This window comes from Sebastes fasciatus, chromosome 14, assembly GCF_043250625.1.
Source record: "Sebastes fasciatus isolate fSebFas1 chromosome 14, fSebFas1.pri, whole genome shotgun sequence".
Classification (NCBI taxonomy): domain Eukaryota; kingdom Metazoa; phylum Chordata; class Actinopteri; order Perciformes; family Sebastidae; genus Sebastes; species Sebastes fasciatus.
In genome coordinates, this window is record NC_133808.1 from 26,722,898 (window position 1) to 26,741,675 (window position 18,778).

General features: G+C 42.3%; 1 protein-coding gene across 1 annotated transcript in view; it reads right to left on the bottom strand.

Annotated features, from left to right (window-relative positions):
- The window catches only part of itgb5 (integrin, beta 5), a 57,807-nt gene that overhangs the window by 18,075 nt on the left and 20,954 nt on the right, over positions 1–18,778 (bottom strand). Inside the window, exons 10-11 of the mRNA XM_074657555.1 lie at positions 17,486–17,660; positions 15,551–15,805 (exon numbers count right to left, since the gene is read on the bottom strand). Of these exons, the coding sequence (XP_074513656.1) occupies positions 15,551–15,805; positions 17,486–17,660 (430 nt within the window). The remainder of the gene's footprint in view (positions 1–15,550; positions 15,806–17,485; positions 17,661–18,778) is intronic.

The following is an 18,778-nucleotide window of genomic DNA, read 5'->3' on the forward strand; positions in this document are numbered from 1 at the left end:
TGTCTGCAGTGAAAATACTATTGTCATGTCACCACTAGAATCCATCGTAGTAAAATGCAACCACAGCCACAGCGGTGGTCTTTGTGACAGACAATAGTATGAACAGCCACCACAGTGTGTTCTAAAAAAAGTACTTAAATGTGCCACTACACACAACTTAAGAGTTCCAGTTAATACTACCACATCCTGTACTGTATGTGTGGTGTTGCTTCTTTGTCTGACTTTTAAAAAAAGCAAATATAACAAATGACAGAGTTCTGTGTGCATTAATTTGAGAGAAGTTAGTCTGGACGAATCTATCCCAGCATGCAGCTCCTCCCTGACCCTGGGAAGGAACGCACAATATGAGTTTAAATGAGAGCTCTGACAGCAGAACAATATCACCAAAAACCACTCCACCTAATTACACAGTAGACTGTGGGATGAGATTACTGTTTGGTCGCAGGCTCAGACTGGCTTCAGGCTGGCTTCAGACTCTACTTCTTGTTTTGTGAGCAGAGAAATGAAACAGAAGCTTTTTGTATTCAAACTCAGTCTAAGGTCACGGTGGACCAAAATGAAGGGGTGGGTTTGTTTGTTTGGACGTATTTCCTCTTTGAGGGAAACTTTAAATATATTTATGTATCCAATACAGGCACACAAGCACTTGTTTGTAACTTCAGGTGATGGGACTGGGGGTCAACTATCATTTCAGTCTCTCAAACACTTCAACTCCACATCAGCAAGACTCTCAGTCTCTACCAGACAAAAACTGACTGAACAGAGATGGAAACAGAAGTGATGCTTTCAATAAGACGGTAAGAAGAACCACGAAAACACCCGGCAAGAGAAACCCTCTAAGTAAGCCCCGTGGAGTGACAGCGTCTTCTGTAAACAACGGGAGTCAACGAGCAACCAAACTGCTGACGAGGCACAAGTTTGTTTTTTTCTACATAAAAAATTCACAGACGGGACAAAATAACATCAAAAACCAGGTCTCGTGTCTCACCCGAGCTCAGCTTGTTTCATTTCCCCAAGCAGAGACGGCTCTACAGGTTTACTTGAGGTTGAGGACACGCTCAAAGTTTAACCACTGTCAGTCACATTTTCATCATGTCATTCATGAGGAATGATTGCTAATCCTCCTTCAGGGCAGGAATACATACTGTTCTGATAAGATAAGAGAAGAGAGGAGGGAGACACAACATACAGAGGCTCTTCTGTCTGTCTCACAGCTACTGAAGCTTTGCTACCCTGGAGGGAAAATAAGCAAACTCGATGGTCGGTAGTAAATGTCAATATCAACCGCCAATTTCAGCCACTAAATACTTAAAGGCACATAAATATGAAAGCCAGATATAGCCGATGGATTACGAGGATTTGGGTTCTATGTAGTGAGATTAAAGAAGGCCTATGATTCATCTTTAACATCCAGACAGTGCGGTCAGATTTAGAGGCCCAGAGCACACAGCAACAACATCCTGCTCATCCAGTATTATTAAGCTCAGTGCAACACATAAGAGCAGGCAGGAGAAGTGAGAACAGAGATCTGTCTGTGGGGGAACTGATGTGTGGGACTCCAGATTAAGACCGACACTGACAATTCTTTAGTAACGTTATTCTTCTCTTTTTAAATCACTCTTTGTCTCCTTGAATGTCTGAAAGTAGTTTTCCCGTGGAGCTCACTGAGGTGCAGCTATCAGCCTGTGAACCTGAAATGCTGGTTTAGAGAGCGAGCCGTTTAAACCGGCAGATCAGGTCGTTGAACTTGTGATATTTCTTGTAGTATTCCTGTCTTGGGCTGTGTATTGGCAAAAATCTGGCGAGAAGATACGTATCATGATACAGGGGTTACGATTCAATATGTTGCGATATAGACTTTTAAAAAATCTAACTTTAAGAAAACTGTCTGAATAAAAAAACTAGAATTACCACCTCGTGGTTTTATGCCGCCACCAATCAGTCCAGTTGCAGTTTACATCTACGTCTGTCCAAAATGTCATCACAACATCCTGTTAGACATTTGTGTAAAATTGTCATAATTAAAATAAGGAATTATTAAGTTATGGCCAAAAACTTGTTTTGTGAATCTCTACTACTACTACTACTACTACTACTATTATTACTACCGTACTACTACTACTCTAGTTCATCCTTGAGTCCAAGTGGACATTTGTGCCAAATTTTAAGAAATTTGCTTAAAGGGGCTATATGTAAAAATCAAGAAATTGCTTGTTAACAGTTACACCTGAGGCCGTTATCATCATGTTGATTAACGATAGCAATATTAGCCAGATAAAACCACAATATCACTTTATATTTCAAATGATGGCACTATTGTTAGCTTACCAAACTCCCATTTCTAACCAAATGTTAGCTACCATTGCACACTGTGAGCCCTGTAAGCGTATGACGTCACATCCGTTGGATTTTCCCGGAAAAAAACGGCCCACATTCTTCACATTAAAAAGCTGATAGAGGAAACCCAGAATGTTGTGGAAGGTCTAATTTTTTAGATAAGGTTACAACCAGATCACACATTGGCAAAAAAAAAGATTAAAAACGTTTATATGTGTAAAAACTTACAAACAGTCCCTTTAAGGCGTTCCTGAGATATCACAAGAATGGGATTGACATGAAGTCGCAGTGACCTTGACCACCAAAATCTAATCAGTTCATCATTGAGTCCAAGTGGATGTTTGTGCCAAAAAAATGGCAAATTTCCTCCAGGCGATCCTGAGATATCACGTTTATGAGAATGGACTGAACCTACAGTATGTACGTACATACGTGGACAACCCGAGAACATAATACCTCCGGCTACGGCTGTTGCCGGCGTGGACGCATAAAAACTTTAGTTATGTTGGAGTGGAAGAGTCAAATGGCTGAAGATAGATAACAATACTGCTACCTAGTGGTCGGAGGTTTAAACACAACTAAATCTGAGCCACTTTCTGTCACAAAAATTTGCATTATAAATTATTAATTAAAAATCAATACAGTGTTTTTGAGAATCGATACCGTATCACAAAACATAATATCACAATACTTAAGTGGGCTGATATTTTCTTACATCTCTATTAAATCATCTGAGGCAGAAGCAAACTTAAATTATTTTACACAAATCTATGGATGATGTAAAAAACGACTCCTTTGATATCAGCAAAAACAAAGTTAGTGAAAGAAAGAAGTTATTGACACTAGCCTGTGTGCTGTGGAGCTGGTGCCAGAAAGGGATTAGCTTAGCTTAGCATTAAGACTGGAAGCAGGAGGAAAGCGTTAGCTCACACCAAAGTTCAGAAAGATGCCGACGAGCACCTCTAAAGCTTAGCCACTGTTTTCCAGCTTTGATGCTAAAGCTAAGCTCATCACCTCCTGGCTCACGCTCTATACTGAATACACACACATGAGAGCGCTGGGGATCAGAAACTCTATCCCATGAATGTCAAACTATTTCTTTAAGTCATCAAAAATGAGCTTTGAAAGTTACAAAGGCTGCATTATTCTCTTCCACTCATACTCACCCATTTAATACATCTTTTGAAAAAACAATTCCTAGCGCTACACTTCAACTCAAACTTCAATTTGGGACTCCTGTGATGTGTTTTCTATATGCTAAACCGTTTTTAGTTGATGTGTTCCCCTTTAAAAGGGCTGTAATATTACCACCCTATCTTTGTGTGTGTGTGTGTGTTTCCGTCAAACAGCTAAAAAATGTGGGCTATTAAAATGTGCAGGCCAAGACAAGCTCTCTCTTGTATGCTGAGACGAGCTGTTCGTCATCAGAAATAAACAGAGAGCCAATATATCTGCTCTGTGGGAGACGTGGGGGGTAAAAGCCTTCAAAAGAGAGAAACAGCTTCTTCTTTGTTGCGTTTGTGTGCCAGTAAAAGAAGAATAATGTCATCTTCAAAATAAGCAGCCTGCAGACAAAGCTCACTAAAACTAAAACAACATGATCAGATTGGGCGAAATAACAGCTATCAGCAGCTCTGACGTGTGATAACATCACATGCTTGACAGACAACAGTCATTACCAGCTGTGAAAATAGTGTTTACTTCTAGATTCTCCTCAGTCTCCGAGTCATAGGACACCTAAACATCCAATGACGTTACTCACAGTGAGCAGGAGACAAAAGCCAATAAAAGAGGAATGACAGGAGGGCGACGTGGAGACACAATGATTATCTCTGTGACCTTGAGTTTCATAACTCGGAGGCAACCAGCTGTTTGTTAAATGCTGCGTCAGCATGTCATCTGTTGACACTCCACGTAGTGATGAGGGAAAATAATAGTTATCTCTTATACAGGAACACTGCAAGCTAAGCATTATGATTGTTTCATAATGTAGACGGGGAGTTACACTACTTTTGTGTTGAATAGGCGGCACCGCAGAAATAGCAAACAAAGGAATAAAAGCAAATCTCCTCCCAGACGGCAAAGTCTCACCTTCTCTGCTAGCTTTTCCTCTGTTCCTCTGGTGTCTTTAACCTTGATGGGTTTTCAGCTATTAAAGGGACTGTTTGTAAGTATCAGAAATGTCTTGTTAACAGAGACACCTGTGGCCGTTAAGTCAACGAAAGTCAGCGTCCTGTTGCTGGCGCTTGTGCTCGCTCTACATAAACATGAACGAGCATCGCTCAAAACAGTGAGGCGACACACGTCAGCTAAAACCACAATATCACTCTATATTTCAGCTGCTTGGCAGTAATGTTAGCTGACCAGACGAAGGATTCTCCATGAATCAATGCTGATCCTAGTGTTGGCTTTTCCTGCCTCTGCCTCCCGACCGCGGCCGGAGGGAACAGGGGAGACACCGGAGTTTTGGTCGGAGACGATAACGTTTCCCGCTGCAGAGCCCTGTCACTTCACAAGACACGGGAAACTTCTGTTGGTCTGGAGGAGCTGCAGCATTTATTTCTGCACAAACGTCCACTGTACATTCACTAGATATTCTCAGAGCTATTAACTCTCTGCAGTTTGAGAGACTTCGGCCCTGGAGACCAAAGCTACGGTCTCCCCCGCGTCCTCCGACCGCGGCCAACACTGTTTTGCAAGACGGGCTTCACTAGATATAACTTTGTGGTTTTGGTGCTTCCGTGTAGTTTGTGTTGGAGTCTGAGTCTGAACAGCGTAGCCACACGCGAGCGTGCATGGGATACCGACCCGGATTGATTTATACGTGTAAGAAGTAACAAACAGTCCCTTTATTAATTAAAATACTCCCTGAAACCTCCTTTACAAAAAGCTGAATTCAGGAGCTCTCGTTTATTTATTTTCCCATCAGCATCCTGCTTCAACGCGCAGCGTTGCATCGAACAACGAGCAGGCAGCTGAAACAATTACAGTCAGCTGTTTAGCTTTAAGGATCTAAATCCTGGGGACCTCTGGGGGCTCCTAATGCTGAAGAACCACCCAAGAGGCTGAGCTGGCCAAAAGCCCGACAGACTTCATAAAATGAAGCCCTGAAAACAGCTGCTGAGTCCACTAAATGAAACCCAAACACTTCCAACACTTTTCACTTGACACATCTTTGTGTGCAGGTACACATATGTGGTGACTTTAGCTGTGAGGCTTGGCTCTGACTTGATATGGGATGTTTTCGTGGCTTCAGTGTCAAACTGGGGACAGCCGTGCACGTGAACAGCATCTGAGCTTTGCTAAAAAAAAAGAAGAAGAAGTGGTTTCTAATGTATAAAGGCATTTCCTGAACTTTCTACGTAGCCCAGAGCCCCATTATTTCAGATTCTAACCTCTTTTGTTGCTACTTTTAGCTTCTCAGATGAAGTCAGATTGAGACCTCAAACACACCACAACTCCAGTGCAAAGAAACACCTGCATGTTTCTAAGGATTTATGAGTCCACACAGAGTGGTAGGATCAGGGTGTGGCCTTGTAATCTGCAGTATTTCACCACCTGAGGTGTTCTTTGTCTGCAGCGGTCAAGTTCAGTCAAGTCTCAAAGACGGGAGGAGAGGAGAGGGAGGAGTCATCCGGTGTTTGTTTTACCGCGGGCCCTGAGGACTGACTGAGTATCAGGTGCTGCTCAGCTTTGTTCAGTCAGACACAGTAGGTTTCACATAAAATACACCTTAAAGCTGAAGATGGGACTATTATATGCACAGATTTGTGAACTGAATACTTGCACAGAAAGCAAGAGGTGAAAATATTCATGATTAAAAACGCCTCTTTACTTCGGCGACCAAAATTGTTCCCATTTTGCTGACACATTACATTCTCACATCAAAATGTCATTGATACGTTAAAGTGGCAGTAGGCAGTTTATTTTTGGCATCATTAGGTAAAAATTCCATAATAACCTTTCAGCATATTGTAATTCAAGTGTTCTGAGACATAACTAGACTTCTGCACCTCCTCATGGCTCTGTTTTCAGGCTTTAGAAAATCCAGCCTGTGACGGGAGACTTTGACCAATTCATTGAGAAAGCGTTCCTATTGGCTGTGCTCCGGTCATGTGACACAAACTTTCTCATTTTATAGCTAAACCGTGCACTACAAGATGATTCTGAAAACATTTGAGGAGAGAAATAGGCATTAACGTAACAGAATATTGACTCATATTTGATCAGCGTGGCCTAGTTTGACTGTTTGGTCGGAGTTCAGAGTGATTGACAGCCGGCTCTCATAGACGGCAGCTGGACAGCAGACCTCAGATCAGCTCTGACTGCTTGTTTTCCTCCGGTAAGTGAAATCTTGCAGATGCCGTTAGGAGCACTGGAGGATACCGGAGGACACAGAGGCACATGATTTTTTCAGGTTACCTGTTTCATGTACTACTGTCATGATATAGCGACCGTTTCATAAAAATCTTCTTTTTTTTTTTTTTAAAATCATATTTGCTCCAATCTCGCCTACTTCAACTTTAAGCCATGGTCATCACTGTCATATCAAAGCTGAGAAATGACAATCTCACACACAGAGAAGATCAGGAGAGTGTGTGGTGAACTAAATTTCAATTACAGCTTGCATGTATGGGCACACTTTCCCCACATTTAACTTGCTTGTTGTGGAAAAACGGTAATTAAAAAGTAGCACGCCATTCTCAGAGAGAGATTAATTTTTCATTTTACATGCCTGCCATATCCCCTTCCATATACCTGACAGCCCTTAAATTCATAATAAACATTTAAGAATGAATGTAATTTACATTAATGATTAGGGGTGAGTATTATTTTTCAGTCGTAATGAGTCTGGTGTTGCCAGTGATCTTTTGACTGCCTGGGTGGCTTTCAGCCAAACGTTAACGAACACCAGACTCACTAATTGCTGCATGTTCAAGTAATGAGACATAAAACACTGATGTGAACCACAGCCACTGAAGCAAACACACTTTACAGACTCCGTGATGCAGGAGGAGAGACCCCAGACTCTCCTCCTACTGAAAACAGCAGCACACACACAACTAGGCTCGACTGGCCGATCTGACGACTTGATTCTTTCAAGTTCATGGTTTAATGTCTGTTTGCAACATGTTTCAAAATACCATTCGGAACTAATTTCATAGTTCAACCTCCATAATAAACAAGCTACAAAAAACCAGAGCTGCCACAGTAAAACATCTGCAACAGTGGAGGGAACAAACAAGACACTTACTGGCTCTGACGAGGACAAAACAAGATACTTTTATGGTAAGAGATTATCTAGTTCAGATGACAATGGGATCTCAGACTGCACAACAATGATGACAAAACAAGCGTCCCTAAAAAGACACAATACAACATCTTGGTTAAACCCCTGAGACTCGTGATCGCGACCGACTTTACTGTCTATCAGAGGCTGTAGCAGCTAGCTTGTCGGGAAATAACACTCCAAATTTAGGCTGAATTTCAGCGAGGAAAAACTGTCATGCCCATTTTCGAAGGGCTCCCTTGACCTCTGACCTCCAGATATGTGAATGAAAATTGGTTCTATGGGTACCCACGAATCTCCCCTTTACAGACACGCCCACTTTATGATAATCGCATGCAGTTTGGGGCAAAAAAACTTGCAGTTTTCTGCTTACTAGGGTCCATAAATTACATAAATTGGGTATCACTGTAAAGCTAAGACTCTTGTGCATCCAATGAGCCCAACTGTATTCATGTGTGATGATGTTAGTCCCCATAGTAGCCATTTCATTGTAGTTACCTTTCATTGATTTAACCTCACTGTTTAAAATGACCTGTGATGACCTCTAGGATAATCACAGCCTCATGAAACTTTACAACCACAAACTAGAGACCTAGAGCATTCCGAGGATGGATGGCTTTACTAGGTAGACTGACAATAAGGGGGTTTCTGAGCAGTTTACACAACAGAAGTGCTCACCATCTAATCACCAAAAAATGCAATTGTTGCAGAAATCTCCAAATGTCAAAAGATTTTGATACCAAATCACAGCATGGCTTTTACTATGGTGTTCCTCAAGGTCTTGGTGTCTTAATGTGGTATTTTGGAGGGATTATTGATCACTTTTATCAATTATCGAGTAATAAAAATGTTTACAAATCTGTGTTACAAATGGTATCAACCCAAAAATTGCTGCAACAACCTATGAGACATAATAGAGCATGGGAATGGCCATCACATACTTCTATCATAATGTTCTAAACCTTTATACACTTTTACAATTAATCAATTCATTCATTCGTGTTTATTTCTGACGAGAAGAACTTGACACACAGTGCTGAGCTGCATCTCAAATGAATCTTCAGGGTCACAGCTTTCAGATGATGTACACCACTTCTATGTGACATCTACTGTTGACCTGCTATCGCCCCCTAAAGACCCCTTGTACCCCCCTACAAAAGACAAAAACTGGTCTTGTGGGTTAATGACTACAGTTCTGGGCTGAAGCTGCAAGTATTTTCTAAATGGTAAAAGTAACTTTCAGGAGTATTACCTGTGTTTAATAGTGTCTTTGCTGCAGATAGCATAACACGTTGAACCTCTCTATTCCACCTGCACTGTCCCTTCCAGTCAGACTGGACTGTTTTAAATCTAAAGCTAATAAAAGTTCATCTCTTGTTTTTAGCTGACGAGTCCTTCAACGAAACAAACAGACCAATTAAACATAAAAAGGCACTTTGGGCCTGAAGAGAAGTGAAGCACAGTTCCAGTAATGAGTCGGCACGAACACGAATAAACACACATGTTCCCATTTAAGGAGACACTGGTGTACATGCATGCACACACACACACACATGCATACACCCACAGCTCTGGGACAGCACTGTTATTTATGGGGTAAAAGAGGGTTTGCGCAAGTCTGGAAATAAAGCCATGCTATTTCTGGCAACAGGAGACTGCTGAGCGCTGAGATCATTATTTAGAACCAGCTGCAGAGTCTGAAGAGGAGATGTGGGTCAGAGGGGCAGGAGGACCAGGAAGTCAAGACCTACTGAGGTCTCGTTACAAACAAACAGGAGAGAAGAGACCGAAACAACAAAGCTGTCCTCGACCAGAGAAACTCTTAGTCAACTAACACTCGTACGATTTTGTCGACTAATCAGTTAGGTAATTGAATCGACAGATCTGTGAAACTGAGTTTCTCCACAAAGAATCACACAAAAGCACCACTTAAAATCTTGTGTTTACCAGAGATGTGCTCTTAAGTTTCTTGGAAATAAGTCATTCAGCATGAGAAAAGCATAAAAAACTAAGTTAACCAAGACCAGAACGCCTTAGAGGGGGCAGTCTTACCAAACAACATAGGCCTTTTAAGGGTGATAATGACCTCAGTGCTAAACAAACACTTAACATAAGCAAACATTTTTGGCGATGACGCCTTAAATTTGGTTGTGGAAAGAAGTATATCCTACAGTTGAACAATAAACAAAGGTCCCACGTCTTTATGTACACTGAAAGAGAGATTATGAACATCTGAAATCATCATTTAAAATAGATTTAATGTAAGATAAGGGTCAAATATACTTAAAATTCTTCCAGTAAAACTTTGTGTTGTGCAGCACATACTGACACATCTGTAAAAAGTCAGACCTGGCCGATAATTAGTCGGTAAATAATACATCAGTCAGACTCTAAAAGAGAGCTGGTGACTCATCCGTGCATGAGTAAGAGAAACATAATAGACACAAACAAATATTGGCGAGTAAATCAGCTCACACAAACACTCACAACATCACAGGGGTTTGAACCAGGTCGTTCACGACTACATTAACCAACCTTGACAGTGTGCATACATCACACGTCTGTCTGCATGTTGTTCACCTTGAAGCTACTCCTCAGAGAGCCTCGGGGCTCCACAGACACATACAGACATAAACACAAAGACAGATGGCAGCGTTGATACTGAGGATAAGATTACCAGAACATTCAGAGACAGACAGTCGTCCAACAGGTCATCTGAGCCCAGATACAGTACATCCTCCTCCCGGCTTCCTGCTCCCAACGACCTCTTCTATATCTGCACCCTCTCTCTTATAATGTCTCAGAGTTGATTTTGTAAATAAATGTTATTACAATGATATTAAATTAGTTATTTTAGTTAATTGCAACATTGTGCTTGCTTAAAAATGTCTTATGCCGGGATCAGACTACACAATATTTTTGTCTTTGACGATGGTCACCATGTCAGATCTAACGATCACAGTGCCATAAACTCTTGCAGTGTCTTGGTCGGGTGACTGGCAAGACTACACGTATGACCACGACCAATCATGGCACGTCGTATTCCACGATCATGCGTGAGTTCAGACGTCATCGGGGAGGCGGGTGAAGCAACTGTCAATCATGGCGACAGAAGCGTTGTGTGTGATGCTGGCGGTCTTGTGTTGCGAAAAGAAAAAGAAAAGAAAGAAAAAATGGTTTTGGATGCGCTCCTGGGTGGCACAGAGAGGACGGTATGGGCTGTCCATACTTCAGTCAGTTTCGTTGTCCCACCTGACAGCAGCAAACTCGGCATCCCTCCTCTTTTTAGCCATGTTTGTTTATTACCAAGTGACCTGACTGCGACTGCGCGCTGGAGAGAGCACCTGATTGGTCAATGCAAAGGAACACGTCGTTGGAGATGTCACACTAGGTGTGTCAAGACAAAAAATTCTGACAGGCGAGACTTTTCCTCGGGCTGTCGTGGGGCGTCTCAGACGTGGCGTCGGTTGTCGTGTACTATGACACACTACACGAGATAAGAGGATCGATACGACACGACACTCATTTATCGTTATTTAACCGGGCATTATTCAGCGTTCGGTTGTACTTAGCTCCACCCTCTTCTGTCACTTCTGGTTGCAAAAAAAACAAGATCGCTGAGCTCGAGGCTTCAATACGGCAGTGCACAAACCGATAGGACGTCACGGTGACTACATCCACTTCTTATCTATGCTCAGGAGGCTAACAGCATTTCAAACACTGATTTGATGCACTAAGCAGTTTCACTAAAAGCCTGACCTTGAACTCAATATCAGTTAGACATTGCACAACACAGTGTAAACCTCACACAGATCTACAAACACAACAAAAAAGTTTATTATCTTATTCATCAGCCTAAAACAGTGAGTTTACGTAAGCTGCCACAGAGACATCTTATCACAGCCGAGCATCACAAAAACAAGATTCAGTAAGATGGAGTCACAGCTATCGTAGCAAGTTCTATTATTTCACTGGGAAGAAGAGAAGAAAAGAAAGCGAGTAAATATAAAATGTCGCCATTATTTTTGGCTGCATTTTTTCCACCTAACAAGCACTTTGCTGGGTCTCGCAGTGAAGCTCCCGGTACACCAGAATAAAACTCACAATAAAAAGCACACTGGGGAGCTGTGGGTTTTAGTGGTTTTGGCTGGTTTGGCTGCCTCGTGTCACCACAGCACGTACACGCCCATTTAATGCGTGTACACACACACACACACACACACACACACACACACAACTACAGCTGGACCCAGCAGCCAGTCGGCCCAGCAGGTGTGAGCCACAGCTGGGTGTGGAGCGCTGCCGGTGTCCTCCCATTCAACTCTGAGTGGATAACCAGCAGAGCACTGGTGGTTTACTACAACTTATCGGGAGTAGAAGAAAATAATCGGTGTCATAACCCAATTAAATAATCCCCCTCCCAAAAAAGAGAAAATAGTTTGTCAAAACAGTCTCAACTCAAGGCCCACTTACTAGATTTTTCCTCAAGCATAACTGACCACAAACTCCATCCACTAATGAAGAGTCTGGAAAAAGCTAGCGAGTGAACTTTGTTGGTATTGTTTTGTCAAACTTTTATTTCCACGGTCAAAAAAATATTTTTAACTTTTAAGCCAACACAGACGAGAAGTCCTAAAAATTATTGCTTGTACGTCAGCAGATCCATCTCCAACTGAGAGGACTCTATCCACTGATGAAGACCTTGTGATACAGCTGAGGTTTTATCAGACTACATTCTTTGATTTAGAAAAAACAAATGTGACCAGTTTTCCATCTCATCTCATTTCCTCTCCACAAAGGATGACATTCAAACTGAAGCAAAATCAAATATAGTACTGCTGAGGGAGACGAAGGAGGAGGAGGAGGAGGCACCGAAGATAAACACAGGCTGAGAGATAACAGAGGAGCTCAATGTGCTGACAGAATGACAATATGAGAGATAAGCAGAAACAACATTTCACTGAAAAACATAAACAGTGTGTTGACGTGCACCGAGGGGAAGAAGAAAATACCACTCTGACAAGATGAAGAGATGAAGTTGAGATGTGTGTGAGCATTTTAAAAATACAGACTATATTTCAACTTCAGTTGTCACATATTGGCAATAAATTGAACCGCCAGGAAAACAGAACAATACTGGGAATCAAGATTTTCATTCTCATTAATCAAGTATGACAAATTGATTATTTTATTTTAGAGTAGGGCTGGGCAAAAATCAAATATCACAATATTTTTGATCAAATACCTCAATATTGATATTGTAGGGTTGACTATTGGTGCTTTCAAAACATTTTAAACTTTGCGATTTTTGATAAATAATCATCAGTAATGGATATAATGACTAAGTGGGTAAAGGGAAATGATAAAACAGTCTGGTAAGTTCAGAAAATCACATCACTTTGCTGTAATGCAGCCTTTAGATCCAGGAAAACAGAACACATATGCCATATCACAATATCCAAAATCTAAGACAATATCTAGTCTCATATCACGATATTGATATATTATCGATTAGGGCTGTCAAAGTTAATGCAATAATAATGCATTAATGCAAAATTTGTTTTAACACCACTAATTTCTTTAACGCATTAACGCAACTTGCGATTTTTAGGTTGTAGAAGACTCAGTTTTAAAGCTAGAGAGAAGATACTGGTATCATATGAAACTGAAAGACCCATGGGATGCATTGGTACCAACCATGTCATTCTAGCTTGTCGCAAAGGAGGTTAAATAAAGCTCCAAACTTGGCCTAAATTTTGTCAAGGAAAATCTGGCATGGCCATTTTCAAAGGGGTCCCTTGACCTCTGACCTCAAGATATGTGAATGAAAATGGGTTCTATGGGTACCCACGAGTCTCCCCTTTACAGACATGCCCACTTTATGATAATTACATGCAGTTTGGGGTAAGTCATAGTCAAGTCAGCACACTGACACACTGACAGCTGTTGTTGCCTGTTGGGCTGCAGTTTGCCATGTTATGATTTGAGCATATTTTTTTATGCTAAATGCAGTACCTGTGAGGGTTTCTGGACAATATTTGTCATTGCTTTGTTGTTAATTGATTTCAGTAATAAATATATACATACATTTGCATAAAGCAGCATATTTGTCCACTCCCATGTTGATAAGAGTATTAAATATTTGACAAATCTCCCTTTAAGGTACATTTTGAACAGATAACAAATATGTGTGATTAATTGCGATTGCATATTTTAACCGATTGACAGCCCTAATATCGATATTTTGCCCAGCCCTAGTTTAGAGGTTTGTATTCTTCATACCAGTGCAACTAATGTTGCCAAGACAGAAAGAAATATCACAAGTTCAACAACCCGATCTGCTGGTTTAACCGGCTTGCTCTCTAAACCAGCATTTCAGATTCACAGGCTGATGGCTACACCTCAGTGAACTTCATGGGAAAACTACTTTCAGACATTCGAGGAGACGAAGAGAAGAGTGATTTCGTAAGAAAAAAACCCACACTGAGGACACCATGCCAGCTGATTTCCTCTTTAATAAAACTTGCAGCGCCTTGAGGCAGTTTATCAGTCTGAACACTCCAGATTTTCCCAGACATAAGATGTCGGAGCACAATACTATTTACAAGATATTCTCGCTTGCTAAGGGGCTCGAAACAGACCTTAATAGTATTTCCTGTGGGGTTTTTAGAAACACGCGAACACAGTCGTTTTTACAGCGTTCCTTAGAAACTCCACAATAATTAAGTGAGCGATTCGGAGGAAAGAGTGGAGGAGGCGTAGCGTTTGGTATCATTAGGAACTCATTATGGCTCCACACCATGCTGAGAAAGGAGGAGACAAGAGAAGGTACTGGACTGTTAAGTTTTAATGACTGCTTATGGATGATCGGCACAAACAAACAGCCATTCTGCGTCTGTGCGTTCAGTGTGTCCGGCCGCGCTGCTGACTAAACGAAAGACTTCTGTTTCTGCTGGGTATAGATAAATAGAGGCAGGCATTGTGTTATTAGGGGATCGCGCCAAAGCTGGCCTCACCGCCACAAAGCGCTCTCTGTGGTTTCACAGAAACAGCCGTTGGCTTGGGGATGAGCCAGCGGGCCTCCCCTCCAGCCAGGAGATTGCAGAGTCTTGGACCCGATGTTCTGGGAACACAACAGTGAGCAGATACACGGAGCCAAACCTGGCTCTTCATACCGAGTCTCTTTGGGCATCAGAGTAAAGCAGGGACAGCTCAGAGAGAGGAAGAGGATTTGAGCACATGGATCTCTGATTAACAGAGCATAGGTATGCCTCAGGATGGCAACATGGAGATAATTAAAGGCCACAATGCTTCAGCTCAAAGCTTTGAGAGTCACTGTACAATGTCAACGTTGGTGGTTTTTCATTTGTCATACACATTGCGCTAAATCTGTCTCATTCTGTATTTACTTCAATCTCTTTTCCAGCAAACAAAAGCAAAGTCTCTCCAGCTCTCTCAGGTCCTCGATCACTCCAAGACAAGTATCAAACCAAAACAAGCCCTCTGAGGCCAACACGGAAAAACAAAAACACGAGCTGAACATCTGAAGAAGTACTACTGCAGCTGCTTCTCTGAGCTTCTTTCGGGAGCAAAGCCAGCAGCTCTGCAGGTGACTGTTTCAGCTCGCTCTGAAAATAAAAGCTGGGTTTGGTTACAGTTGGAGTCAGGAGAGGGCCAAACCACCGAGACACACCCAGAGCAGGTATGGGAACGTGACTCAACATCATGAACGTGCATTCATTTTAATTATAACCCACAAACAGTAGCAGATCTAAAGCGTTTACAACGATGTCAGAGCTTGTATTCACATTAAGTTAATTACCCAGGGAGGTGCGGTGTCTGAACAGCTGTAGTTCAAACCATCATAAGCACAAATACACAACCTCAGTGGAAATGTAGACAATCTGTGGGTGATGTTCCTACCTGAGCAGAGGATGCCTTTGTGTCGGGCGCAGGAGAAATCGTCACACTCGCAGTAGCTGCCGTAAATCTTGCCAAACTCTGACTCGAAGCACAGGCACTGGTTGCAGCTGCACTCCCCTCGCCCGCTGCAGATCTGCTTGCCCTCGGCTTCCCGGCAGGCGCTCAGGTAGATGCTGCTGGCCTCGCCCTCCTGGCACTCGCAGCGGGCGCCCAGGTAGCCCGGCTCGCAGTGACAAGTCCCACAGTTATAGGTACCTGCAAGGGGCGAGAGTCACTTTATTCTACTGACTGATGATTAGATGCTTTGCTTTCATGTCCCTTTATACCTCTTAATGTATTCTGCAGGGTTATTCAGCTGCACCTGTATGGTTTTGGTGTTGCCCACTTACACTTGTTTTTAACTTTCCCAGTTAGTCATTTAAGGCACTCACTACATCTAAAATGTGTACAGAAATAATGTAATGTATTCCTGCATAAAAATGTGATATTAAAAGGTATAATATGCACGAATTTCCTAAAAGACAATGTACAGACTGATACAAAAATAATCCCTCTTAATCGTCACTTCCGACCACTAGAAGTGTGGTGGTGTATGTTTCTGCAGAGACCCTGCAGCCCTCTGCCTGTATTTTATCTTTTCTTCTTCTTTTGCCGTGTTCAGGACTTATCTTGGCGTCAGTAAGGATATGCAGCGCGCTCAGGTCACCAAATAGTGCTGCTTTGTCACGCCCCTCGCCGTCTGATACCGAGTCACAAGTCCCCCTTTAGCTCTGTCAGATAAAAAGCGGTCGTATTTGGTGGATGAGAACAAGTTTCTTACATCACTGTGAGTTTCCACTTTTCCTCTGTCTCTCCTCTGCTGTGTGCAGAGTGTCAGTAGTTGGACCGAGAGCAGCACTGAACCACAGCGGACAGGATGAAGCCTGTCCTTCGGCTGCATTAATTCAAAATCTTGCAATGCGGCACCTTCCCGCAGGGTTGTGCAGAGGTGTGGGTGTGTTTATTTGTGCTTTAGAACGCAACTGCCGTGAAACAATCTGTGATTCACTGCTTTGTTCTCACCAACGGCTCTCTCTCTCTTCAGTCACTCTCTCGCTAGGAGCTATAGAGCTTATAGGAGGGGACAACTTTGAATGCCGTGTGTTGACAAACAGCATCCGACAACTGTTAACTGATATAACTCTATACCTACTGTGTTTCAATGTCTCAATATAAAGCTCAAGTTTAAAAATATAGTTAAGAGTATAATTTTGGCTTTTACGGCCATTATCATTACCTCAGCAGCAACAACAACCACAAGTGAGAGCCTCTCCATAATCATGCTGAAGAAAGGAGTCAATTTATGGGGTAAAAGTAGGAGTTTTCCAGAGTTACTGGAGTCAAAGTAGCAGGTCTGACATCACTGATTGAGGTGTTCAACTTCATCCTACAGGAAGCTGCAGAGCAGCAGTTTTCTGTCCTGTGTGATTAACAAGGCTCGTGGTTTTACAGGAGTTGGTTTTCACATGGATGTTTATGTCCCCAAAATTGTTGCGTATCCTGCTGCAATAAGATGTTGAACTCTGCAGTTTAATCAATATTAAACAACGCGCTCAGGCGAGAGAAAAAAGAGAGAAAATTGAAGACAAAAAGAAAAATTAGCTGCTAATTATGCACCAAAGTCTTTCGAAGTTTGTAAAATAACAAAACGAATGAATGATAATGAAATTAATTGTAAACTGCAACGTTTTTGCTTGTAATCAGTTCATCCTTGAGTCCAAGTGGACGTTTGTGCCAAATTAGAAGAAATTCCCTCCAGGCGTTCCTGATATATCGCGTTTACGAGAATGGTACAGACGTACATTACGAACGTGTGGACGGACGGACAACCCAAAAACATAATGCCTCAGCTGTCGCCGGCCCGGCGGCATAAAAATGTAATGTGAGATGAAGTACCTATGGAGCTGCAGATGCTGCTGTTGGTTTGTGCCTTCCGGCTGCAGCCGCAGTCACACTGATAATTCACAGCCACCTCCAGGCGGTCTTTGAACCCCACCGGCTTGATGGTGAAGCTCTGGTCGGCGCCGCGGGGAGGGCAGCTCCTCGCCTCCACGCTCACGTTGAACGACACCTACGAAGAGAAAAAAAAGAAAGGTGGTGTAATTAGAAAGAAAATGTACAAACACTGGCACTGATGGAGAAAGGATGGCAACTTCCTGTTAGTGGAAGGAGACGGGTTCAAGTCAAGTTCAGATGAGTTGAGAGATAAGAGTTTTAAACATCTATTCAGCCGACATACAAATACTTGGCAGCTGCCAGCTAGCCTGTGGACGTGAACTAAACATGACCCTGTGTTGTTATGTTTACACCAGTGGGCTCATTTCACTAGTTTACAGTGTGCAGCTGATATGGGACATGACACATTAGACCTACACCCTTCTGATTGCTCTGAGGAAGGACGAAGAAACCCAACCCCGGCTGCTTTTTCTCTGTTCCAACATGAGCGCGGTCGTCTGGTATTTTTCCTCAATCACGGCAGTTATCGTCTGTTCAATGGAGAGCCCTTTACTTTAACTGATGAAATCATGCTGCTACAAATTTGAACAGAGACCGCAGAAATAATGCAGCGTTTCATCTAAACACCACATAGAATAATACCGCAGAGTAGCTCTGTACTCCAGCTCATTGGATCTGAAATAAAACACTGACATGCACATTAATATTCCACTACTATTCCGATTATAACAGCATTTTCTGTTTGGATATTCTGAATTAGGTCTTATTATTCCAAATGGAGCATTTTCCCATTAAGACATGTGAGACATGCTGATATTATTCAGGTTCTAGGAGCATTCTTTGGACATGTATACAGCACAATATGCATCTCAATCAGGGTTTTTACTGCAGTTTACGACACACTTGCCTGTTTACGTCCAGCTCTGTGTGTTTGTACACAAAACAACTAGCCGACAGTTTGCAGAGATGCATGCCCAAAAGAAAAGCCCATATTTCTGGTCGGAAGGAGAAACACACCTACTTTTAAACATTATGAAAGACTTGAATATCAACAGGTTGAAGGATATGTGCAAATATCACAACGCCGACCTTTTCAAGGAGGTGGTTGAAGGAATGAAAGAGAGAGGCTGTGTTTGCACGGTCGAACAAGTCCACCACCGGTTATCGGAGTATGCACGGCTGCATTTAAACAGTAATATTAGTGGAATATTTATGTTCATTAGCCATATAAAA